A 27,935-nucleotide genomic window follows, 5' to 3' on the forward strand; every position below is an offset into this window, starting at 1 on the left:
GGTTTACAAAATGTGAAATAATTAAATAAGAAACAAAAAAAATATATATAATAATAATGCAGCAGAGCCCCGCTTAACCAGCCTCCATTTAAACCGATCATTGGTTTAACTCAGCTGTTATTCATCTACAAAACTTTCGCCTAGAAATTGAAAAACCAGTTAGTAAAAACTTTAATATTTATTTTTTTGTTGTATTTTTTTTTAATCAAATTGAAAAGAAATGTAGAAAAGGGATAAAAACTCGAAAAACCTTTACTAGTGATATCATAGTCTCTTAACAATTAAAATAATAATAATATAGTTTCTGATTTTTCTGGATTGGGACCTTTAATCCTATAATCCCTTTAATATCTAATAATAAATAATAATCCTATAATCTCTTTTAATATTTTTGATTAATTAGTGCTTTTTTTGAAATTACATAGAAATATTACACAAATATTTCAAAACTTGATAAAATTGAAATAAAACCAGTGATTCAGCACTTTACATAATGAATAGCACTTAAAACAATCATGGAATTTTATTTGCAAATTTTTAAATTAAAGTTTTAACAAAAATAAAAAGAAATTGTACTTATTTGCAGTTTAACAAAGCTTAATAAAAGGGGGGAAATTCCCACAAATGATGCAAAAAAATCGCATTTTTCACAATGCAGAAGACTCTAGAAACATGAAAATAGCAAATACATGAGCTCTTTAGAATAAAACAACATAAGATTTGTGTTTTAAATAAGCCACAATGACTTTTATTCACTTCACCTCCACCTAATAGCATGCAGCCCTAGGCTAGCTACAATGACTAATAATATTAATTAACAGCATAATTGTGGGAATTTTGGACTTTTTTTTTTTTTTTTTTTTTTTGAGAAAATTTTTTACAAATTTCCTGCACTAATAATATTTTCAAAATATTAGAATTTTCATTTTATTAATTAAAATTCTTCATGGATTCCAAGATCAGTTATCACCCTATGTGAATAGTTTAGATGACAAACTTGAGTATTATTAAACAAATCACTTTTCAAAAAAAAAAAAAGGTTACTCGGTTATTTATATAAGCCCCCATTATTGTTGCTTAAAAGCAATGGTTTTATACAGCCATTCCTAATAAAAGAAAAAGGAAGTTTTTGTAACAAAAAGTAGGGTAAAGTTCAAATGAAGAATAATGAAAAATAATGGGTTTCAATACAACAAAGTGGGCAAAAAAAAAAAAAAAAAAAAAAAAAAAAAACTTCAAATGTTTTCAAATGAAAACTTGCTTTGAAAAAAAAAATCTCCAAAAGAGTAGTCATAATGAAAATACGTTGCTTTATATTTTGCCTATTGTTGTTTGAGAAAGTCTCCAATGTCGCCTACTGACACAATTAAGTAGCCTGTGGCTATTCTGCATATGCAGCAACATGTGTCAACTTCCTCTATTGATGTAATGCTACTATATTATGAAATAATGTAACAAGTTGTCAAAGTTCCAAACTTCATCAGAAAAACAGACGACAGAATTTGTTTAAGTGTTTTTGTGAAAAGCTCCGTGTTAACTTTAGTTACATAATAAATGCTTTATATGATTGGTTAGTTGTTTAATGCAGTTTAACTGTATAATTCAATAGATAGTGAATTTTCACTAAATAATACACTAAATTGTAATAATTCACTAAATAGTGAATTTCACTGATGATTTTTTAAATTCATTCTCTGATTTAACAGGATCTGTGTGTAGCCAGATTAAACCCTGTCCTATTTCAGCTGGTTGATCAAGAACCTACTGTAATAATTAATGAACAAACCTTGTGAAAAGCAACATAAAGCACAAACAGTACTGAAAATGATTATGTCTACTAAATTCTATCTAAAAAGAAATTAAACTGAATACAAAAATAATAATTCGGACAAAAGAAATGCTTGTTAAAACAGAATGAGGACAAGTTTATGCTAACTTCTTCAAACAAGCATCTTTTAGTGATAGTTTTCATCACACTAAAATATCAACTAATTGCAATTGTAGAAAAATAACATGCATCATGTATTAAACATATATATAATTATATTTAATTTTCTATGAGTGATATTTCTCATTTTTATTTTGATTTTTAGGGGTTAAAAACCTTTTGAAATTGACCAAAAAATAACAAAAAGAAATTTTGAAAATAAATTTAACTAAAAATAAATTTAATGTTTAACAAGAGTAAAAAACCTACCATTATCTAAAATGATGTTACAAAACAAATAAGAACACTTAGTATGAAACTATTACCTGGATCCTTTTAATACTCATGGTCATTTCTAAGTAAAATTCTCGATACCACAGCTGAGACAAATCACAACATTCTTCCAATGTTTCTGAGCAATAAATAAATAATAGTTAAAATCTAACAATGCAATAATTTCAAAAAGAACTAAACATATTTTTTTAATTAATGAATAATGTCGAACAAAAATTTGAGATTATGCTCATAATTTAAGCATAATATTTCCCGAAAATTTAATATGAGATGAAAAACAATTTTCAAAAATGTCATTTGATATGAACAAAACAGATTCAAATGACAAGCAGAATATTAGAATGAGAGAATGATAAATGGGACACAATATATCAATTTTAGAGTAACAATAAAAATGCAGCCAAAAGCATAAATTTCTCGAAATTACCTAAAATTTTGACTCTGCTCCGAAAATTTATTCATTTATTCTCAAAAAAAAACTTTACTAAACCTTTTTGTAAGTGCAGACCTCAAAGATATTCTATTTTCATTCTTTCTTTCTCTTTTTTTCTGAATTTCCCTCTTTTAGTTTCAATTTAAAATTTTGTATTTGTACAGGTCCATGTATATATTATAGGCAATCGTTTTTGCATAATTAATGGGGATTGAAAACTTTGCCATCAAAGCAATTAGAAATGGTCTCCATGGTGCCAGAAATTGCTTTATTTTGCATGACGTATGTCTGTGACTACAATGAAATGAATGTGAGGGGTTTTTTTTGCTTTTTTCCAATTATGGCACGGTTACTCTCTCTCTCTAAGTACGTGCCCACTCCTAAATCTGGTAAGTTACCTTTTTTTTTTTACCACTTTCTTATTTCAAACAATGGATTATTCAAACCTTTAAGACAGTCTCTAGCCAGATAGTAATTCAGCAACACTGTATAGATTCTTTAAAATTATATTATGTTAAAAATTTATCTTATTTTCTTGTCAATCATTTTTTTTCTTTTTTGACATTTTTTATTTGGGGTCCCCATTAGTATAAAAATGCTCTTCAACATTGTTTTTAAAAAAAGTCGAAATCTTTATTTATTTGTTTTTATATCTAAGTGCAATCTCAAATTTAGTTAGCTTTTTTTTTTTTTTAATTTTTAGGCTAACAGCTACAAAACAAACTAATTCATGGATCATTAATCCAAATTATATTAATTACTTAAAAGGGAAAGAACACATACGGCATTTACAATATGATAGTTAAAGCAGGATAGAGTATTGCTTTCACTCAGATTTGTAATAAAATTGAAAAGGAAGATAATTTGTACAAAAAATATCCTAAAAATTAAATATACATGATAAAAATGTTTAGAAAAAGATATTTTATTTTAAACCAATGATACCTTCGTACCTGCCATTTCTAGCTTAACCGGTGAAGGGTACCATGGTGGTTGAGGGGGAGGGAAAGAAACTGAAGGGAAAACTCTTGAAATACATATACATATCGTACATACGCACATACCTATACACACATACATACATACATATATATACATACATACATATACATACACACACACATACATATATATATATATACATATATACATACATACACACACATACATATATATACATACATACACACACACACACATACATATACGCATATACATAGAAAAAAAAACCATATATATATATATATATATATATATATATATATATATATATATATATATATATATATATATATATTGGGTGAGTGCAAAAGTTCGTGCGGAGTTGCAATAGATGGCGTTAGAACGGGCGTAACATGTTGTCATTAACACCACCGACCTTCCAACATTGATGATAACGTTTTGTGTTCTTTAGTTCAGAATACTCCGCGAATTTCAACAGAGGAAGTTGCTACAGCACTTAATGTTGAACGACCAACCGCTTTTTAGCATTTTAAAGCTTGATATATGGGTGCCCCATTTATTGATTGAGAGCAACAAAATCCAGCGAATGTCTGCTGCAGTATCTTTACTCGGGCGGCTCAAAAACGAGCCGTTTTTGGATCGATTAGTGACGGGCAATAAAAAAAATGGGTCCTGTACAACAACGTTCAGTGCAAACGCACATGGAAACAGGCAGGTGAACATGGTGACGCAATGGCAGAGGCCAGTTTGCACCCAATGAAGGTGATGCTCTCTTGTTGGTGGGATTGCAAGGGTATAATTTATTTTGAGTTTCTCCCCGCCGGCCAAACGATTGATTCGGACAAGTACTGTCTTCAATTAACTAATCTGAACCGAGAAATCAAACAGAAACGTCCGAGTTTGTCAAATCGCAAAGGCGTAGTCTTCCATCAAGATAATGCTAGACCACACGTTTCAAGACAGACGCTACGCAAACTGAACAGCCTGAAATGGGATGTCCTAACTCATCCACCGTATTCTCCTGATATCCCACCATCGGATTATCACTTATTCCGGTCATTGCAAAATCATTTAAATGGAAAAAAACTTGACTCTTTAAATGTCTTACAAAACGTCGTGTCTTCGTCCTTCCAATCTAAACCACGCAGTTTTTATGATCGGGGCATCCGTATGCTGCCAGAACGTAGGAAGAAGATTATAGACAATGATGGAGAATATATCATTGATTGAATAAAGAGTTTTGCTTGCCTAATCACTGTATGACTTTCTTTCACAAACTCCACACGAACTTTTGCACTCACCCAATACATATATAAGGGGGAAAAGGCTTGAAAAAGTTAGTAGGCTCGAGGTGCTATATTGGAACCGAGTTACTAGGAATTAATTAGAGAGAATGCTGTTACATATATATCCTCGTATAAAATAAAAATATTAACTAAAAAGTAAATATACAAAAATACTTATAGTGAAAAGACTCTTGGTTAAAAGGTTGTATACATCCAAGTTGAAAAGCCTGGTAACGGCCCACTGTAAACATCCCCAGTAACAGCATTTTCAAAAAAAAAGAGGAAGAAACAGCTTAGTGAATCCTAATACACGTATCTGTTTCTTCCTCCGATGCTTACAGAAGAGGATGAGAAGAAGGGCCAAAAATCGGCTTTCATTTTGGAAATTAAGTACGAAAACAGGAATAATATAATATAATAGTGACGAAAAGAGTTACATTAAAAGGCATATTGTGTAAAAGAGCAAACCGGTTGTAGCAAGAGTACTCGAGATACTACGACGGGCTTTCTCTTTTTCTCCCTTTTCTTTGAAATATAATAGTAATAACAGTAATAAAAAAAATATATACATTATATATACAAAATTTAAGAAAAAAATCAAGGTTAATAATAGGATACCCTAGCTAGGGTGCTTGATAGCACGCATTTTTGAGACACACAATCATGTAAAGCAATGAAAAGGAAACGTCTTAGTGGGTTCAGCTTGAACAGAAATGCAAGTCCACATCCTTTACCAATATACACCTGGAAGAGTTGAAAACAGACTGGAAACTCAGCTAACTTCTTGGAACTCGTAGTTGCGGGTAGTCAGTTCACTAATTAAATTATGGATGGAATTTGAGGGAATAAAACAATTAATAAATTTAAAACAGCAAAATAAAAGAATACTTACGACTGAAATCTAGCAAATAATTCCAATAAAAAGATGCTTTGTGAAAGGTATCAATTGCAACGAGGTAAGGACCATCTATGTCTTTTCTAAGAGTTCTTTTGCCACCACTTTTATCAGCAATTAGAGACTCCAGCATGGTTCTTACCATATATAACTGAAATTTTGTAAAAGATAAATAAGAAATAAAAAAGTAATATCTAAGCAGTTTAGTTCATAAAATTATTGAACATGACATAATTTGATGTTCCTACCATGTAAGATGCAAAATAGGTTATTTTACAATTGCATGGCTTCCAACAAACATTAGTAAAAGAAAAGGGTAAAAGAGTACCATTTATAATTGAAAAGAGGGCATGGGAGGTGGATTCATACTTTAAAAAAGATGACTGGAAGGACCATTTACAGTTAAAAAACATTAATATTCTGTTCTCACTGCAACAAAATAAAAATTTCACAAAAACAAATAACCAAAATAATTAACCTTGTACAAAATGTTTCGACAGAATCCAGTTTAGAAATTTCGAACAAGTCTTGAACTTTGAAACCATGGAAATGCTGCATTTAATTAACAGAAAAAATATAAAACTAACCCAAACAATGCATAAGTCCTCAAAATGTATTTAATTACACATAACTGTATTGCATAAATTGATCCACAAAACAAAATTATGATATAGATATCAAGAGAAAGAAATAAATGACTTGATAATTTATCCAATGGAAAAATATGCAATTACCAAGGACAGAAAAAAAAAACCTTTACTTCCTTTTTTTAAGCATTCAAAATTGCTTATTGATTTTACTTTGCAGTGGCTGAACATGTCCTATTCTATTGTCTTTGTGATTGGGATCACAGGATGAGTTGTTAGAGTTTCGGCCAGAGGAGGTTTTAACTATGGACAAAACTGGTTAAAAGTGGGTTGGATGAAATCAGTTTTGTCCAGTTTTGGCCATTGGATGTGGATATAGGAAATAATAAAGTTGAAAATCAAAATTAAAGACTATACAATTAAAAGAAATATGAAACATCAATCCTATAATGAGTCACTATTCATTATTTTAGTTAACTGTTCATTTTACACTCTATACAAGTAATAAATGATGGCATGTTCCAAAAGGTTAGTTACATCATATTTTTTAAAAATATGTTTCAAACAGTACAATATATACCTACTTGTTTCATAATTTTATGCACACAAAATGAATTTTAATCAAAGTATATTACTATTTTTTTATTACACTGCAAACATGTTACATGTTTTGTGAAGAGTAGTTATTAGTTTATATTGTAGGCTGTTTAGTATTCCTAATAAACACGTGTCCTTTGTATTCGTTGTGAATAGTTTTTAAAGTTAAAGAAAAGTTGCATTTAATCAAAAATCAGTTTTAAAAACTATTCCAATTATGATAAATACACATCCTATTTCTTTTAATTATGCATTAAAATGTGCAGTATTATGCATACAAACTATATGTGTGCTGTGTACACATATTAATGCGTTTTTATACAATACAGTTTTGGCCAGCTCTATGGTGGTTAAATTCAGTTTTGGCTGGTTTTTGCCAGTGGCACGGCCAAAATGGGTTTTGTCCGGCCAAAACTACAACCCTGAGTGTCGTGAACCATGTTAATGTGGCTAAATGACCTTAAGAGCCAGTTTTTTTAAGGATCAGGCAGGCTGGATAGTTGATAATTTTGATTTTGCTGAAATTTTCAGGATATATCCCTCATTTAAAACTGCTAAACACGTGTTCAGGGTGGCGACAGGAACTGTGAAAAAAGTTCCCTGACTTTTCCCTGATTTCCCTGATTAAGTTCACCAAATTTCCCTGATTTACGTTACCAATGATAATGGTTTTCTTTCTTTGCTCTACTTGAAATCCATTGTATTAAATGCAGTATTTTAAACGTTTGTATTAAATGCAGTATTTTAAACGTTTTAAGTTGTATAAAGTTGTTGAACTAAAGATATATTTTAAAAAGATGCTACTTTTTTAATAAAATGGTTATAAAAAAAAGACAATGTTTTTGGAAGGAAAGAAAAACCAACAAAACAGTATATTAAATTTTTATACATGCAAAGATTATAGAAAATTAAAAAAAAAAAAAACTTTACTTTCAGAAACCACTTAGCATAAGAAATTTAAGAAACTATTAAAATTACTCTTAAAAACATATGTGTATTTATGATAGAACTAAAAGTAATTGAAATTATTTTGAACTAAGTTTTCAAACAGTATAATAATTGTTGCAAGAATAACAAGTAATAGTGAAAGAATAGAAGTAATGTAGTTATTCTTATCTAACTAATTGACATATTTATGCAAAATAGATGAAACCATTTGACATCCATTCATAGGAAGCTTTTCTATAATCAAGAATATAGGTTTTAATGAATGAATACAGTATTTTAACAATAAAAAAATAAAAATATTTACTTAAGTTCACCAGTTAACTCTCTTTCAAATGATTTCAGTATGTAATGAAACAAAATCTTAGATTGCTTTTGTAACAAACAACTTTGAATGCAAGAAAAAAAAAGCAATTACTTAATATCAAAATATATAAAAGAATACAACTTGGTTATAAAATTAAAAAATTACTTAAGTCTGAAGAAAAGAAAACCTTTATAATCTGCGGCGACAACAAATAGTATAACGGCAAAAAACAAAGTTTTTTTAATTGAAAGTTCTATTTTAGCAATTAAATTAAAAATCCAAAGAAGTAATAACTTTTAAGCTTTTATAGTATTAATTCAAAAACCACCAAAGATTTCTTCTTGAAATCGTGATTACGTACTTAATTACTTCGAGACAATGGAATAAAGGCAACAAGCTAAGGCATTAATAAAGGCTTCCTCTTTGCCTATATGGTTGTTTATTTTACGTAGCATTGAAAGTGTAAAAGGAAATTTCATGCTAGGTAAAATAAACAACCTAACAGACACAGAAGCAATCTTAATAAGTTCATCCTGTGGTTAATAAGTAACATTCAATACTTTGACGTTGAGGAAAAAAGATGCACAAATATGCGGCAGTGTATAATCGCACCTCATTAATTTTACTTTTTTGAACAGATAATTGGCAGAAAATGCGTAGGGAATTAGAGTATTTAATTTTGTAAAGCAAAAAAAAAAAATTTTTTTTCTTCATAAAATCAATTTTCCCTGATTTTTTGTTATTTTTTCAAAATTCCCTGATATTTCCCTGATTTTTCCCTGATTAATAAAGTTCCCTGACTTTTCCCTGATCTCCCTGATCTGTCGCCACCCTGGTGTTTTTTTTTTTTTTTTTGCAAAAAAAAGTTTTTTTTTTTTTTTAGTTTTTGGAGGTCAAAGTTGGATTTAGTTCGTTTTTTCAAGAAAAACATACCGATTTACATAGGCCAATACTTTTTACTTTAAAAGTGAACCTATACATAATTAGTTGTGGTTGACTCCTTTCTCAAAGGTCAGGGGTCACACAAACACGTACGAAAAAAGGTTTTTTTTCTGCAACTTTGACTGTCGAAGTTTTCTTGCCTTAACAGTGAGCCACTGTAGTACATATTTCAGTAAATACATACATTGATTAGTATACAAAGAGAGAAAGATTTATGCGGTTGACATTTGGGGCACCGAAATATTTGACTCTGAAAATGCAGAAATCACAAAATAGCATGACTTTCAAGGTCATTAACTGCTTGCGAAAAGAGTCAGCAGACATGTAACTACCTAGAGAAGAAGCCTTTCTTGTCATAGAAACACAATCAGTTAACAGACCTATTGCTAACGTTTTAAATTTTACATAATTTGACTCTAAACTTTGCTCAAAGAGTGTTTTTAGGCACTTGTGAAAAAATGCCAATTATCTGCTTTTAGGTATTTATTACTGTTATTTGTAACAATATCATAATAAATTTTCATAAACTAACTAAAATGGTAACAAAAGACAACATAAACTAGGAATCAAATTGAAAATTAAGTCCATAAACTACTCAGTATGCAACAAAAACTCTATTTGTCTAAGTTAAATAAATACCGTTGTGAATGAAAAGTAAAATAAGAAATAACGTCAAATAGCACGAATTGCAGATGACTGCAGACACGTGTTTCGGCATAACAAGGAACACCTTTTTCAAATCAAAAGAAATTGGCTTATGAATAAAAGGCATCCGACATAACAAAAAAATAAAATATTTTAAATGCAAAGCCCCCTCCCCCCCCCCCCCCCAACTGAACTAGACCTTATTCCAATGTCAATCAACTTAAAGTTTGTTATTTGTATCAGATATTCTAACTCACTGTGAATGTTTTTCAAGAATTAAATACATAGATGATCATTGTAAAATAAATTACAATTTTTATTTAGGCTTCCCTTTTCTATTCAGTATCTGCAATGACACACTGTGGACATTTCATTGGCTTAACTTAGTTTTATTTCTAGATCTTAACTTTAAATTTAACTTGAAAGTTTCTTAATTTTCAACAGAAATGAAACAGGAGTTAAGTTGGCTACATTTAATATGCACTAGCTTTTACTTGACAAATGTAAATTATCAAGGGTTACTAGAATTATTACCTGGGTGCTAGAAGGGCCAACATTTCGGCGAGGAACTTTTATATCAAATCCATTTTCTGGATCCTTTTTGCCTTTTAATGTTGGATCATCTAATGGCTCTGTCCCTCTCAACCAATCTGCACAAGTCTCTCGAACAGATAAAATAATACTGAAATTATTTTTGATCACATTAGAAAAATAAACATGTAAGGAGCACTTCAATGAAGCATGCTATTTGTTGCTGTGACACATGTGAAGTCTTAGTATAAAAGGAAGTGAGCTTGTTGCCTAATATAACTCACTTTAATTATCATTTCCCTTTCTTTCCTCCTCCATTTAGTTCAGACAGCTTTGTATTTTTACTCTTTACTTCTACGAGGAACAATCCAAAAGATCGAGGACAGGTAGTATAAAACCTTACTAGTACAGTGCAATTAGACATGAACCTCAACATCCAAAGTAAAAGTTTCCTGTCAACTCCAAATTGTTGTATACTGTCCACATATTGTTTGGTAAAAAGTTACACCGTTTTCAGCGTCGGGTTTTGGGGGGAGGGGGGGGGGGGGAAGAAGTTGGTAAATTAGTAGTTTTTATCAGTTTTTCCGAAATATTTAGAAAACTATAGTGTTTAGCGCGAAAAGTGCAATATACAAAATAAGCTACACTAAATTACGAACAAAATGGTCCTAAACATTATTTTGTTAAGTGAACGATTCCAGAGTTACGGCGGGTGTAAAGTAGAAAATTTTCGCATTTTTAAGATTTTCTCGGGAAGTGCAATTCTAACTACTACGTAAACAGAAATAACTAAATAATTTTATTAAAAAGTAATGTTGTACAATCGTATTCTAGTCAAAAAGAAACTAAGAGGCACCACACGGGGTTAGAAACGTAGAAATACTGGGAACGAGAACCGGTTTTCTGCAATTTGCGTGAACTGTGATAAAGCAATTGAAGTTAGACTACTAGCTTCAAAAAAGATTGAGAACAAAACATTCAGAGATACTCTTGAAAAGAAAGTTAGCTGTTCATTCTCTAGCCTCTATTACCAAGTCTATAATAATTAACAACACCACTGTATGTGTGAACACTAATACCAGGGGTGTTTGTGATCCGAAACTTCAGAAATTTCCGAAACTTATGGGTTGACAACACATTCTAGAACTGAAAAATTATTTCAAAAAATAAAAAATAAATAAACTTTAAAAATAATTTTCATTAATGATTTAAATGATTTTTGTATGCATATTTGAAGAGTTTTTACTGGGGAGGGAGAAGGGTCTAGCTTCATAGTTTCAGGAAATTTCACACTGCCTTCAAAAAATTTTACTTGAGTCCACGTGCACCCCTGCCTAATACTCTCTCACATCGGATGGTGTGCACTGTAAGAAAATATGAGAGACTTTAAGAAATACTGTCGAACCCGCTTAAGTCAATAGCCATTTTGCCACGAAAAAATATTCTAATAAGCGGGATATTCCAAAAACCGGGATAAAAATAACACATTACATTGGTTTGGTACATTGAAAATGTATTATATTAAGCGGGATATTCTTTTAACCGATATTCTAATAAACGGGCTTGACTATTTTAATTCGAATTACGTGCATATCATCCACCCTTGTTCGACGAATCTGGCTTGATAAGGAAGGGGAGCAAATCTCCAATGGTGTCTGTTGTGGTTCCAGATTCAAATGAATCATCGATCACCCCTTATTTAGAAAAAGCGTCCTATATCATTAATGAAGATCACCTTCTTCATCGTGTTTTCTGACGTTTCCCAGCTACCTTCAGACAGATTTGCGAGCAATACATAAATTACGTTAATTGCTCATTATAGGCCAGCAACTTGTTTTTGATGAATACGAGCAAGGAACCACAAAAGATGAAGAACAATTATGTAGATCACGTTCTACGACTAACATTGAAGTCAAAGTTGAAGACTCAATCGATGTAACTATCAACCAACGTGAATTTCTAGCTAACACTAAGAACAAAATGGGCCTAATTTCTCTCCTGACAATGTACTTGCAAAGAGGCGGTTGCACAGTTCACCAAGCATCGGGTGACGATGACTTATAGTTTTAACAGCGATTGATAAAGCTAAGAATGGAGTTGAAGCTTGTGTGATCGGTGATGACATGGACTTAGTAGTCCTGTTGAATGTTCACACACCATCAGAAAACAAACTGAAAATGGTGGTACCAAAGAAAGGCAATCAGCAGGAAAAGGTATGCACTGTTTCGGACATTCAGCGAAGCATTGGAGACATGAAGGGTGTACTCTTTGCAATATACGCCTTCACAGGATGTGACAATGTACCATCTTTCTGCAAAAAGGGAAACATTTCACCGTATAGGAAAGTGTAAGCCAACAACGCTCTTCGTACGAAGCTTTTTTAAGTCCTTAACGATTCCAAAGCTGATCCCAGTGCGGTGGCTGACACAGGAAAGTATTTCTTTCTTGCGATGTTTGGAGCAAAGAATACTGAAGATCTAGATAGTTTTCGCTACCAGTGTAACTTGCAGGCTATTGCAACGCAGCCCATTCATTGTTCAAGTTGGCTTACCCTCATTTCTACAGTTACCAGGCAGCATTCATTTACCACCAGGTTCAGCAGCAGCTGGATGAAGAAAAGAATTTACCTCCAGTGGGGGTGGAAGAAGATTGGTGAATACCTGAGACCAATTACAACAATGCCTTCTGTAACTCCCTAGGAATTACTTTCCCTCATAGTGCGCGTTTAAAAAGCCGAATGCGTCCATAGCTGCGAGTGCAGAAGTAGTGGTCTAAACTGCTCAAGCATGTGCAGTATTTGCTCAGGTCTAGGAAGTAATAACAGGGGCACTAATATCATAGACGAAGATCTAGAAGAGGACTATGGTATGCTTGAACAGGACTGAATCCTGATGAATACTTTACATCACAATATGTCGCATTCAACGTTCTACATTTTTATTAAATATTAGTATTGAACTCAGTGTACGAACGTCAAAAAGTTTGATAAAATATGGTTGCAATATGCAGGCGAATATGCCTATTTTCTAAAGAAAAAACTTCAAAAGCTGCACTTATAAAAATGTTATTATTAAAAATGATATAACTATAAATCATAATTGTTATGAATTTTTATAATTTAAAATCATCTATGTTTATAATATATTTATTCTTATTGCGGCATTGTCTAGAGAAAATTTGGGTCTCTCCGTGCAGCAGATTTATATAACCACGGTCCATGAATGCTTCTTTTCCCTTAAAAGTAGAGCCCCTTGAGTGGTGAGGTTGTCGTTCCTTCAAGGGCTAATCACAAACATACCACCGGCCCCATAAATCGCAATTTGCTTTTAAAAAACACTCCCGAGTGATAATGAATTTTTTTTCCGAAAAATCTAAAAAAATACGAAAAATTTCTATTTTTCACCTATTGTAACTCTGGAATCGTTCACTTAACAAAATAATGTTTAGGACCATTTTGTTCGTAATTTAGTGTAGATTATTTTGTATATTGCACTTTTCGTGCTAAACGCTATAGTTTTCTAAATATTTCGGAAAAACTGATAAAAACTACTAATTTACCAACTTCTTCCCCCCCTCCCCCCAAAACCCGACGCTGATAACGGTGTAACTTTTTACCAAACAATATGTGGACAGTATACAGCAATTTGGAGTTGACGGGAAACTTTTACTTTGGATGTTGGGGTTAGGCCCTTCTTCGGTCTATTTGCACCGTACTATACCCTAAATAGTTCACATCACCGAAGCACACCCACCTTCAAAATAGTCACCTTGAGCGACTAGGCACTTCTGCCAACGTTCGTATAACTTTTGAAAACACGCCTAGAAGGCATTTTTCGCAACCTCCTGTAAGGGCTTCTGTGATGCAGCTTTAACTTTCATCTGACAAAAGAAAGCGGCGTCCCTGCAAATGTTTTTTAACTGCTGGGATTAGGTAAAAATCACACTCTGCTTAGTCCAGCGATATACAGTGTGATTTTTTTTGACATTAAATCAAAACATGCATCCTCAACATGGAAGTTGCCTTCTTTATCACAATGCTTTTTTTTTTTGGGTAGCAAGCATGTTAACTTTTGACAAAGCATGGCGGACATTTTTTCCTGGATTTTTAGAAATCAAAAATTTTGAACAAAAATAACATAAAAGCTCATATTCCCTAATTCTGAGGTCACAGTACTTGTTTTTTTGTGGAATACAGTTGCAGAGAATAAATATTGATTTTGTAAAAGATGTTGCTATCAAGATTCTTCTCATGATAAATAGATCATTGAATGTCAACTCACACACCTAAAAATTGAGTACACACGGATTATAACAATAATTTGCATGTACATACCCATTTACTAAGTGGTATTAAAATTTTAAAAAAACAAATTTTACTTTCTAACTGTTGTAGTTTTTTAGATATAAGAGGTCGAAATTTTAATGTTTTGCTCCACCGCCTCACACTTTACTAACCATAACTCTGGAACAAATAAAGTTAGAAACTTGAACTTTATATATTTTGAAAGTTTACATTAAGAGCTTTAAAACGATCTATTACACGACACAAAAATACAATTTTCATTTTGAAGGTCATTTTAATTGACTTTTGACCTTTAGTATTTCCAAAAGTTATTATTTTAAAAATCTAAAAAAAATCTATTTTGTATAGCTTGACCACGAAAAGAAGGTGGATGACCTTGAAGCAAAAACAACATTTGTATCATTTGTAATAGGTTGTTTGTTATCATTTTGGAATAGATAGGATTAGCGAGACCATGCCTCTAACTATTCGGTGCTTTCTGGCAGATTCTACCTATTACAAATGATGTTTCTCTTCAAGGTCATCCCCCCTTCTTTTCATGGTCAAGCTTTATACAGTTATTTTCTTTATTTGCGCCACATTTCATGTTGGGACAACACTGGGATCATACATAATTTAAACTTCAATATTACTCTGAGTGGCCAAATATCAATTGCCATCAATTGAAAGTCAAATATGTGTGTCCAAATGTGTCATAATCCTGCTGATAATACAATATTGGAAAATGAAAAATTCTTTCAAAATGAGTAGATTAAATAAAACAATTATACAAGGTATCCATGCAATCAAACTTGACTAAACAGTGTTTTACTTCTTCTTGACAATGATTTGCTTGGTTCCATTCTGCTTCTGCAATCGCCTTTATATCGCCTTCCAGTTTCTCCACTAGAGTAAAAACCGGACTCAAGTCTTCACGCACACAATGTTGTGGCAGACAAAAAGGATTACAACCAGGGACGCCCCGATGGAAGGTCACTGTGAGCTTCCAAAAATATCCTTATTCAGGAAATTTTGTCTAATGATTCAGCAGAATTATCATCAATCGGCTAACTTTGGAGTTCTTTTTGGCAAAATTATGATCATTTGGCGAAATTTAAAGTTCCATTTAGCAAATTAAGAATTTCTGCTGTCCTAAAAATTAAAAGCTTGGGTCGCATTTGATTACAGCAATCACATGTTTAGGCAAAGGAAGTTCTAAAAGCACTTTATTACTTGTAGCATTGTATAAAGAGTTTATAAACAAGAGGCGATTAGTTGAATCAACTTTTCAAAAAAGTTGCTAGTCACTGACTAGCGTATTCCATTGTCTTCACACGAGGCAACTTCGTGGATTGAATTTTTCTTCTAAAAAGACCAACAATGCTTATAAAACTGAACTGAGTTGATTCAATAAATTTACTTGTGTGTAGAGCGAACGCTTGGCAATGTCCCAAACAGTTGAATCAGCAGAAAAGTTGATTCAAATCATCGGGATGAGAATTTTGTTGTTATCTTGTGCTGGCGAGGCTGGCAATTTGGGGTGCGCTGCTTCACTTTTCCCAACTGTACCGTAATTTGGTGTGAAGTCTGACTTCCACAGTACACACATGCCATAAGGACCCGCTTATAGGATAGGCAACCATTCACAGCATAACAACACATTCATACAAAGGAAGGACGAGAACAGGAGGGAGAAAGTACACCCATGCATGAGCCAGAGTTCGAACCCAGGACCACCCCATCGCAGTCAGATTTGGCGTGTGGCCGGGATGAGAATGGTAGTAACATATGTGCCCAGCATGCCTGACGAGTTTTCTGTCATGTGAAGGATGCCGGAAAATTGCTTCACTTTTCTACCTGTTGCACTTCCCGGTAACCTAAAGTTGATTCAACTAAGTTTATGCCTCATACTTGTTGGGGAAAATAGCATCTGAAAGTCAATCTGCAGACGATATTTAAAAAAAAGCAACATAATTTTACAATTTTTATACATTTCTAATTTATTGTCTGTCAAACTTAGCTTAGGTTATTTTTCAATTTGACATCAAACATTCATTGCATGAAACATTGAATTATACCTCATCCCCTAATTGTCCCAACATGAAACTTGAAACAAATAATGAACACAATTGTGTGTATAATATGTATTTTTTTCAGGTTTTTAAAATATAACTTTCGGAATTATTCAAGGTCAAAGGTCATTTTGAATAACCTTCAAAATTTAAAATTGCATTTTTGTACCATGTAATCTTAAAGCATGTTTCAAGAACTTTAAAATGGTGTTTTTGCATGTAGTGCAAAAAGAAAAAAAGTTATGCTTGTTCAAAAGCTACTTCGTGTACCAAAATTCAATTTTTTGTAATAACCTCCAATCAAAGAATACTTGTATTACAAATCTAAAAACTTGGATTTTTACTTTCATTACCAAACACTATCTCAGTATAAAATGTTAGAAAAATTGGAAGGGGTCAGTTCGAAAATCTTAGGTTTTTACTTTCATTACCAAACACTATCTCAGTATAAAATGTTAGAAAAATTGGAAGGGGTCAGTTCGAAAATCTTATTTTTTTGTTTGATTTGGTATGGAATGACCCAAATAGCTTGTTTTCAATGAGCTGCAACTAAAGTTTGTCACTTAAAATTTTTTTTTCGTTAGTTACCAAAAAAAAAAAGTTCTTCCTATCAAAACAGGGTTGTTGTTTTTTTTTTTTTTTCAATAGTGTTCTTTGATATAAGAATGAAAACAGTTCGCAAATTAAATGAGATTGAAACATATCTTGTTTAGGCTGTTGTATCTCTCTGTTTCAATAATAAGATATTTTTTGGTTTCAGTAATACTCAATTTGCAATTTTTAAAAGAAGAATAAAAACTATTTCTGAATAATAACCGTTGTAAACCACTATAAACCTGTTTCCATGGCAATCATCACCTGTTGTATATTGTAGAACGCAATTTTCTCATGAACCACAGACAGTATTTCCAGCTCATTTTCTTATATGAAAGAACACCATTGTGGGGGGGGGGGGACCTATTTTGATATGGAAAAAATCTTTTCTTTCTAACAGTACTAACAAAAAGAAGATTTAGGGTACAAATTTGAGTTTCTACACATAGGAAGCAGACTACTTTTAATGTGAAGGATTTTGATAGATTTAGATGATAATACCTTTTATAAAACCAATATTTACGCTTTGCAACTGCATCCTATTAAAAACAAATAATTTGACAGTAGAATTATGCAGTACAAATCATCCAATTATTTTTGTTCGGAATTTATGATATCCTAAAATCCAGGAAAAAATTTCTCCACCATGTTTTGTCAACACTTGAGATGGGAGCTACACAAAAGTTAATGTGCGCTCAAATTCAAAATAATACCAAAATGTATCAACATCTAAAAGTACTTTAAGCTCCCAAAATTTCAGGCTTCAGTGTAATGAAATTATCTGAAATTTTCACCAAAACATAACGACAGTCAATATTTCAAGCCATCAGAAAAAAAAACCTATTTTGAAAGGAAAAAAAAAATTTCTCAAGGGCACTAACAAAAATAAAATTGAAGATGACAAACTTCAGAGACATAGTGCATTAAAAACAAGCAATTTTTCATTTTTCATAAGGCATATATTATTTCAATCATTATTAGCATAACCATTTCCATTACTTGTACAACAGGAATTTAAGTGGCAAAATAATGTGATTTGTAGAAGAGAAGTTATGCATCATTACCTACGAATTAAGTCCTTTTTATTTTTGACAGCTTTGCGCAACGGATCTCGAAGGGCGACTTGGACAAATTCTTGAAGCTCAGCATATACATGCCTACGAATAGCATCGGTAAATACCGTTTCCATTCGACTCATCAACACCTGAAGACCTTTAATCATTGCAATCACCTAGATGGAAGATTATTTCACTTATATATTTTAGAATACATTAGGAACAACAACAAAAATTCAACTTAAATTGTTACAACTATGCCAAAACAATATCTTAAAACTTAAATCAATCTAAAAACATTTAATATTCAGTTAATGCAACTACATTCCATACTTCTAAAAAAAATGATCTTCCATTATTATAAACAGGTGTAATTATTAGAAAAATGATCTGCAACCAAGAGGGAAAGACTAGCTAACAAATAAAATATTCTGCATTAAAAGCTGACATATTTATAATCATTGAGGTAAAATTTTCTTTTATTTACACAAATTTGGAGCATGTTTTGTGAGCCCCAACTCTCTTTCAGAGGGCCCACAAAAATCTGGAGCAGAAATACACCTTTTCCAAAATTTAACAATTTTTAGTGTAATAATAATTCTAAATCTTTAATTTTCAGATACAGATAGGAAATTTTACGGGCCAGAGCTAGGCTCTTTTACCCTGTATGATGGAGAGACATGAAGGAGTTGATTTGAAATGGTGAGGGGGGGAGGAAGTAAAAAAATAAAAAAGGAATCTTATCAAGGCCACACTATTTACATATTTACAGCTTATTTTCTTCAGTATATTTATTTACAGTACATTTTCTTCATTATAAAATATTTATATGATTGAATTTATACTGAGTTAATAATTTTTCACATGTCTACCTCAGTGTTTATTTACTAACTTATTCACAAAAAATACAGTAAATTTTAAAGTTTAAATTCCCCATACAGTAGACCCTCGTTTCAGGCAGGGGTTACGTTCCACGGAAATGCAGCGTAAATTGAGACCTAATACTAGTGTTAAAATAGGGGTTTGGTTCCGCAGATAACAAAATACTTCATTCTAATGATGACTAATTGTATAATAAGTTTAATGTGTACTTATATCGATTTTTATGCACAACATGCACAAAGAAAACAAATTAATTTTGTGTTCTGTTTATAAAGAGGAACTGGCAATGATAGTCATTTTGCAGTCATTAAGAATTTTTCTCTGCAATTCTTTGCAGAGCATTAACGCATCCATGACCACTTGTGTCATTTCCATGATAGAATCTTCCTTCACTAACAATTCAGAAAGATCATTTCTATTGTCAAGGAGTTTCTCAAAATTCTCAATGTGAACGTTTTTGGTTGTGTGTCACCGACGTCGGTATCCTTGTTGGTTTTGGCCTCCTTTGTCGCTCCTAAAACCTCTTCTTCCAGTGAGTTCTGAACTGTATGAGTTTAATTACTTTACTTCTGGAAAGAGCTCTGGAACCAATTGCTTAAAATGTCTCCAGTGGTCCAAGCTCAATTATTAGCACACGAAAATGCAGTTTATTACGTGTAATCTGCAATCTTTAAAGGGGAAAATTTTATCCATTTGCATTGTGGCATTCGCGTAAAACCGAAACTCATCCACGTAAAAGGTGTCATATTTTAAACAGCATATAATCGAAACCTTATAAAATAAACCCGAGTAAAATGAGAGTCTACTGTAATTCTTTTTTCTTTCAACAACAATACTTTAAATTTTAACAACCAAAAACAAAAATTCAGGGGGAGGGGATCAATGTTGAGGTAATGTCTACAAATGATGTCACACTAGGAGGGTGGCAGCGGGTTTGTGAAATTGTGAGTTTGCATCATTTATGGAGATCACCTTTTTAAGAAAAAATTTCTTCTTGTCTTAAAAGTGCATTTTTAGTTATCACAATTAAAACCTTAATCTAAAAGACTTCACTTTGGACAGTCTCAAAGTAATTGCTCCAACACTTGTGTTTTAGAAGATAGCACGCTGAAATTCTTGGAATAAAATAGAATCAAAATTTTTAAACAGTTTCTATTTCTATCTGTTTTTAAAAAATTTACCAAAAATTTAACTGAAAAGTTTTAAATTACAGAATTTAGTGAAGGCTTAATCTTACCTCAATAAGGCCAAATTTTTCTTCATCACTGTAGTTATAACGTATTGCCTGTGAAATAATGAATGATGATTTAAAACTTATGAAAACTAAGAGTTACAAAACTATGAAAACCAATTAAATATTAATAACTAAAAAATATTAGTCCTGAAAGATCAGACATTAATAATAAATGAAAATTATGAAATAATATTCTTCTTAGAGAAAACTTTAGAGACACCTATTAGCAATATTTTAAATTCTTAAATAAAAATATACAGTAGAACATTTTTAAAAAGCACCCCAAAGGGACTGGTTGTTTTTTACTGTCAACCAGGGTAAGACTAAATACATGAAGTGTGTTGAGGACTCCACTAGCCAACCTGCAAATTGAAATTTAAAAAAGTTGACAGCTTTATTTATCTGGGCTCTAAGGTTAGTATTAATAACAATACCACTTATGAAATACTGAAGAGAAGTGTTGCTGCCAATTGATGCTTTTGCAGATAGAATTAGCATTTTAAAGCTAATTTTATTGAAAGTAATCTTATTATACCAATACTCATACTCTTCAGAAATTTGGACAATGACAAAATAATGAAAATGCTCTTGGTATCTTTGAGTGATGAATGCTAACAGCCAACTTTGGAGGAGCACAAGTTGATGGTGTTTGGCAGTCTTCTAATTTAGAATTTTATCATGTCTTTAAGGAACTTGACGGGGTCAAATTTATAAAAATTCAATTTAAATGCACTGGCCATATTTTTAGTTTGAATGATAGTGAACCTTCAGCGACAGAAATATTTTTTGGTCAAATTCACTGAAACAGTGCCCATCTAAAGTTGTCATGCTACTGTTAGTTTGTTAAGAGCATTGCACTAACCGTCAGTACTGGGCCCACATAAACAAATAGCCCACAGAGAATAGCAAATACTTGTTTTTTGTGCATGTTAATGTCAAGTTTCATCAGTTAAATTTCAGGCAAAAGTGAACCTAAAATTCCGCTTAATTCAACATTTCTTACTTATTTATGCTTTAAATTTTATTTCTCTCTCCGACTGTCCCTTAATCAGAGACAGATACATGGGTCTCTATTCAAAAGAACTGCAACCAGAAAAAATGTGTTTTAAAAGAGCATATAATCAAGAAATTTATAACAAATTTTTAGCAACACAACAACACTGAAATCCATACACTATAATCTGGCATTTGGTGTGATTCACATGATGGATTTTACCAACTTTTGTGTAGTTTAAAAGACAAAATGTTTTCAATTAAAGTATCACATGCAGAATTAAAATCTGATAATTGCAATGATTCATACTGTTTAACTTCCTAGTTTAAGAATATTCACTCACTCTTTCATATTCTTCAGCTTCTTGAGGGCATTCCTTATTTTGATGATGATCAGTTGGATGCATCAGCTTGTATGAGTACTATATAAAAAATCAATATTTAAAATAATTTGAATAAACTCATAATCAAAAGTTTAACTATCTGTTGTTTGATATTACATGTAAATTTTACATAAATGATGAAAAATTAATTTTATGAATCAAATCTTTTGAAACTTTAAGAGATTCCAGAAAACTGGAGCATTTAATGTTTTTAGAGTTGTATGTAGTCAAAAATAATTTTGCATAAAGCATAAAATACATTAATAACGTATTGTGTGAAAGTTATCATAATTTTAGTAATAACGCAATATTAGAAGGAGATGGTAGGTGAATCATCCATAAAAAAAAGCATAGGTGTAACTAAGGATGACTTATTGTAAAAGAATTATTTATAGAGCATATTCTAACCAATTCTGTAACATGAGTGCTCCAATCTGACAGCAATTGAAGTCCTCGAAGAGCTAATTCTGTTAAATCTTTATTTTCAGCATCTGTTCTAGGTGTTTCTTTGACAGTTGTAGTAACCTACAAAAGAAAATTGAAGAACTAATATAATCAATCACAGCTTTAAAATAAATCAAGCACCAATCTAATTCTTTCATTTAAACATCTAAAAAAAAAAATAACACAACTAACTTTTTTCTTTTCAATATTTTGACAAGCATGTGTGTATGACCAAACAATTTTGTTGGAAATATATTTTAATGGTTTACTGAATCATTCTTTTAGTCTGACCTCCCCCCCCCCCCCCCCCCTCCATACATAATTTCCGACAAATAAACTATCAAGCACTAACACGCTTCTAAGTTCTATCAATCCTGATACAGTGAAACCTGTGTAAGTTGACCACTCGCGGTGCAGCACTTTGGCGGTCAACTTAGACGGGTGGTCAACTTATAAAGGGCGTTTTTTTTTTTTTTTTTTTTGTCATTTCTTGCACCATGTATTCATTTTCTGAGGAATTCACCCTTACTCTTTCTGTTCAACTCACTTTCAGTGTTTAACATTATTGAAAGTGAAACAATAATTAAAAATACTATTCAAATAATTTTGTTATTTTTTTCTTGTTTTTACTATATTAGACACTGTAGGTTTAGAAATTCCATATATACCAGCTAATTTTCTCTGGTTTTCTCCATTTTCAATTAATTTTAATATTTTATACTTTTTATTAATCAAAGTTAATCAAATTATCAAGTTCAAATAACTTTCTTTTTGAAGCCTTTTTATGTATAGCACAAAGAGTAACAAGCTCGACTCTCCCAGTTGATGAAGGAAAAATTAAAATGTCCTATCTCTTAATCCTTGGACCAGAAACATGTAACTTTACTTATTAGCAGGCCCAGATCTGTGTACCCGCAGTGCGAGGGACCCGCGTCCTTAAAGGGGCTAACGGCCCTAGAAATTGAAGAAAAAAATAGAAAAAAACTAGCACTAAGACTTATGCACTTTACAAATAGACACTGCTGGCCAGGAGGGAGGAGCCTACATATTTTGTTGCGGGGGGACCCAAAATATATAGATCCAGGCCAGCTCTTTTTGCACAATTCCTGTGTTGCCACAGCATATTGCAACTGAAAGAAAAGATTTTGAACTTTACTACTGACACGTATTTTCATTGAACAGCTATCTCAAGTAGAACAACAAATGAAAAACAAGTTTTGAAGAGCAGCATAAGCTTTAAGCTGCTGTTTAGTTAGTAAAATGCTAGTCTGTCATCAAAGCATTAAAAACATTCTTAGAAAGCTATCAAAAGAAAAATAATAATAATAATAAATAAATAAGTTAATAAATAATAAAATAAAATAATTTGCTGAAGAAAGTTGAAAAAAATAAACCAAGTGGTCAACTTACAAAGGGTTTTTTACAATACTCCAAACCAAATTTGGCGTACATTAGTGGTCAAGATAGAGAGGTGGTCAAGTTACAGAGGTTTTCCTTCGCTATATGAGATAGGAAAAATTTTGTTCCCGACAAAAGTGATCAACATAGAGAGGTGGTCAACTTACAAGGGTGGTCAACTTTACAGGTTTTACTGTATCAATTTTTTGATAATGTAATCCAGTTTCAACTACTCTCCTGTTTGACACATAATCTCTCCAGACTGTAAGTCAATAAAACCTGATGTGGACACCACAGGACTTTCTTGTGTGCTGATATTATGTATATACTTTTAATCACTGAAATTCTCAGTCCAGTTGCAGATATAATTGTACCCAATGCAATAAACAATAACAGCAATGAACAATCTATGTAAAACAACTTATATACTGAGCGATCAGACAGTCACGCAACCTGTCATTTATGACAGGTTGCATCATTGGATTATGACAAGGTTAACATATTTAATTTTTTAAACACTACAAATTTTAAATGCGTATTATTGGGCTGATCGGCAACAGTATACTTTTGAAATGACACTGTATTTTTATTTTCACTTTACATTTCATTGATCTTTTCAGTAACTTTTAATTAGTAGTGTGGTAAGATGGTTTTTCCATCAAGATTAAAAAGTATTATTATTACTATTAAGCAATAATTTTCAACTCTTTATTTAAACCCTTTGTTAAATTTTCAAAACAAAATTTTCTATTGTTTCTGCTCTCAATAAGTATGTACTTGTCATTTTTAAAGCTAAGATCCCTGTCATTTAAATATACATATCTGTATCATTTACTTTTGATAAACATATGAAACATTTCTTTTGTACAAAATAGTTGATAAAGTCAAAATACTGTGTATATGTTTAGTTACAATCAGTATCCAAACTGTACAATAGGGTGGAGTGAAAAAAACGAAAAATTGAGAATAATGTTTAGCCTGTATGTGGAAAAGTTGCCTCTTACCAAGCCTATTTATCATACAAAATTTCAGCCAAATGAAACAATATCTTTAGCTGCCCATTTGAGGTTCAATTTTAAGTATTTAGCCTCATTTTTCACCAAACTCGCAAAAATGAGCGAATAAAATACAGTTATCTCCCATTTGAATCTACGAATGGTTGAAATTAAACTCTGTAGAGTTCAATAATTAATGTATAGTTAGTTGAATGATCTAGGTAATTGCGAAATGGCCTTCAAATGTTCATCAAGAGCGCAAAGCGCATATGCTGTCTCAGCTCTGGTTTGTCCTTTCTTTGCGATCACCGGTATCAACGGAGTTCTTTGTTCTAGTTTGTTGTCTTTCTTATTTAAAATGTTCTACTTAAATTCAAACTATTATGTTATATCTTCAAATGTAAATGAAGAGGCTGATTTTACACATAAACAGTTTGAAAAAAAAAAAACACACACAATTACAAGTCAAGATTTTTCTTCACCAAAGTAAATAAGATATATACGTTATTCTATTAAATTGTAAAAGTATTCATTTCCAATAATACGTGATGAGTTAGGTTTAATATAATTGAGTATACTCTAATAACATATTCTGTTGAAACTTTCACGTTCTCCTATGGGCATTTTCTTGAAATATGTAACCGAAAAGATGTATAAGCTTTCGTTAGCCTTTTGCAATGACTGTATTATTTTTTAACAAACTGATTGAAATATTTCCATTCGAAATTATATTCCATATTTCATAGACATACCATTGATCTGTGCAAAGTTAACCACAGTCATCTTTTCACATTATTCTAGTTTGTCCCTAATTTCTAAACAATATCCCTTTGGCCCAGCTGTTTTTCCACCCTAATGTTATGGTATCTGCGTAATGGTAATTCATTTGTATGTAACTAACAAATAAACCACAGCAATGAACGTCCAATGTAAATCTCAATTTTCCTTATAACTCCATTTTCAAAAAACATATATTGATCACTGTTTGCACTCATACCCATAGCTCGTAACTTAGAAACATCAATATCTTTCTTTCAAAATGCTGTTATGCTTATCTTAATCTTATGAGAGCTACTAGACACAGGAGGGTACGGTACATCATACTTTGATGCAGGTTGCATGAGTAAAGTAAAACAACTTGGTCTTATGTTGTCTTTCTGGCTTTATTTTTTCAGACCTTTATTTGAATCAAAGTATTGCCTCTTCGATCGTGAAAGTACATCATATTTTGCTGAAAAATGTTATTCTTCATTTTTCTTTTCCAATCTATGTTTTTTTTTTCTTCTTTACCTTTTGATTTTGCTACAATCGACTACCTGGGCTTAATCTTCTTTGGTAATTATTCCCATATATTTCAAAGCAGCATTCATAATAATTGAGGCTGATGTATTGGACAGGGGCAGATACAGACTACCACATTAAAGAGAGGGAATCATGCTGAAAGTTGAACCCCCCCCCCCCCCCCATCCCCCGCATACACACATGAACAATCCTACGGTCTGGGATACAAACAATTTGTTAAATGCTTGGGCGTCAACAAAAAGCATCAAATCGGCCAGGAATAAAGGCTTAGTAGGGCACAAACATTAGTAATTAATCTCACAAGCAATAAAAAGAAGAAATATTTTAGATATTTAATTTCAAAAATAATAAGTGGAAAAAATTATTGAAATTGTTTCTTTTTTCCTTTCAAGTATTGTTTACACGTAAAAACAATGTCTTCGTGTACATTTGAAAAGAAAGAATACAGTCATTGCAGAAAGCTAACAACAGTTAAGAGATCTTTTCGGTGATATATTTCAAGAAAATGCCCTTCAGAGAACTTGAAAGGGAATTCAACAGAATGTTATATTCAACAGAATGTTATATTATACATACTCTATAAAGCAAAACCAAATTCATCATGTATTATTGGAAGTGAATACTTTTACAGTGTAATTAGAATAACTTACATAATAGAATAAAGTAACATCAAGAAAACATTATATTGGTCAATTCTGGCCAACCATAGAAAACGCCTGAGAGAGCTGGCTGAGCCCTCAAGAGCGTTAAAGGGGATGAATGGCTGAACTCGGTAACTATGTTTCAGAATTCAAGATTACTTCAATATATTTCAATGGAATTCAGCTTCTTGATGCTTATCTCATTTACTTTGATGAAGAAAAATCTTGACTTCTAATTGTGTTTTTTTTTCTTTTCAAACATTTTATGTGTAAAAACAAGTCTTTTCATTTACATTTAAAGTTATAACTTAATAGTTTGAAATAATTCAAGCTAAATAGAACATTTTAAATAAGAAAGGCAACAAACTAGAACAAAGAACCCCATTGATAGCAGTGAATGCAAAGAAAGGACAAAGCAGAGCTGAGACAGCATATGCAATGTGCACTCTTGATGCACATTTGAAGGCCATTTCGCAATTACATAGGTCATTCAACTAACTATATTAAGTATTTAATTCTCCAGAGTTTAATTTCAATCATTCGTAGATTCAAATGGGGGATAATTATATTTTATCAGCTCATTTTCTCAAGTTTGGTAAAAAATGAGGTTGAATACTTAAAATTGAAATTCAAATGGGCAGCTAAAGATATTGTTTGATTTAGCTGAAATTTTGTATGATAAATAGGCTTGGTAAGAGGCAACTTTTCCGCATATAGGCTAAACATTTTTCTCAATTTCGCTTTTTTCACTCCACCCTACTGTACAAGTTGGTAGATAAAAGTAAAGAAAAAGCTTTTTTCTCACTCACCTGATTATTATGCCTAGCCAATTCACTTATGTATCGAACATAATCATCTCTTATAGTAGGTAAATACTGCAGCAAATCAGATTGTGGGCTTGGAGAACTAGAGCTAGCTAAGGGCCACCTGGATTGGTCATAATGTGGGCTACGCTTTATATAATTGAAAGGAGCAATTTGCATGTCCCCAAAAAGAGGAACCATTTCCAGTTGCTACAAATATAAGAACACAAATGTATAAAGCTGAACCAAAAGTAAAATTATTAAACTTTTTTTCTACTTTTTAATTCTTCTTTCAGGGTTAAGACAAGAAGATTTAAAAGGTAGACTGCACACCTTATAATTTCAAATAATTGGCATAGGATACAACTGATGCTTAAAGAATGAGGGAATAAACTGATTTTTTTTTTTTTTTTTTTTTTTTTTTTTTTTTTTTTTTTTTTTTTTTTTTTTTTTTTTTTTTTTTTTTTGAGGACTGAAACACTCAGAAGTTTTCAGAAAATTTTTA

At 31.7% G+C, this 27,935-nt stretch overlaps 1 protein-coding gene across 1 annotated transcript in view; it reads right to left on the reverse strand.

Annotated features, from left to right (window-relative positions):
• Positions 1-27,935, reverse strand: part of LOC129233707 (cytoplasmic FMR1-interacting protein-like) — a 94,363-nt gene that overhangs the window by 31,128 nt on the left and 35,300 nt on the right. Inside the window, exons 9-16 of the mRNA XM_054867685.1 lie at positions 27,437-27,640; positions 22,256-22,372; positions 21,809-21,886; positions 20,475-20,522; positions 18,365-18,531; positions 10,356-10,503; positions 5,796-5,949; positions 2,254-2,339 (exon numbers count right to left, since the gene is read on the reverse strand). Coding sequence (XP_054723660.1) covers positions 2,254-2,339; positions 5,796-5,949; positions 10,356-10,503; positions 18,365-18,531; positions 20,475-20,522; positions 21,809-21,886; positions 22,256-22,372; positions 27,437-27,640 — 1,002 coding nt within the window. The remainder of the gene's footprint in view (positions 1-2,253; positions 2,340-5,795; positions 5,950-10,355; positions 10,504-18,364; positions 18,532-20,474; positions 20,523-21,808; positions 21,887-22,255; positions 22,373-27,436; positions 27,641-27,935) is intronic.

Source organism: Uloborus diversus, chromosome 1 (assembly GCF_026930045.1).
Source record: "Uloborus diversus isolate 005 chromosome 1, Udiv.v.3.1, whole genome shotgun sequence".
NCBI lineage: Eukaryota > Metazoa > Arthropoda > Arachnida > Araneae > Uloboridae > Uloborus > Uloborus diversus.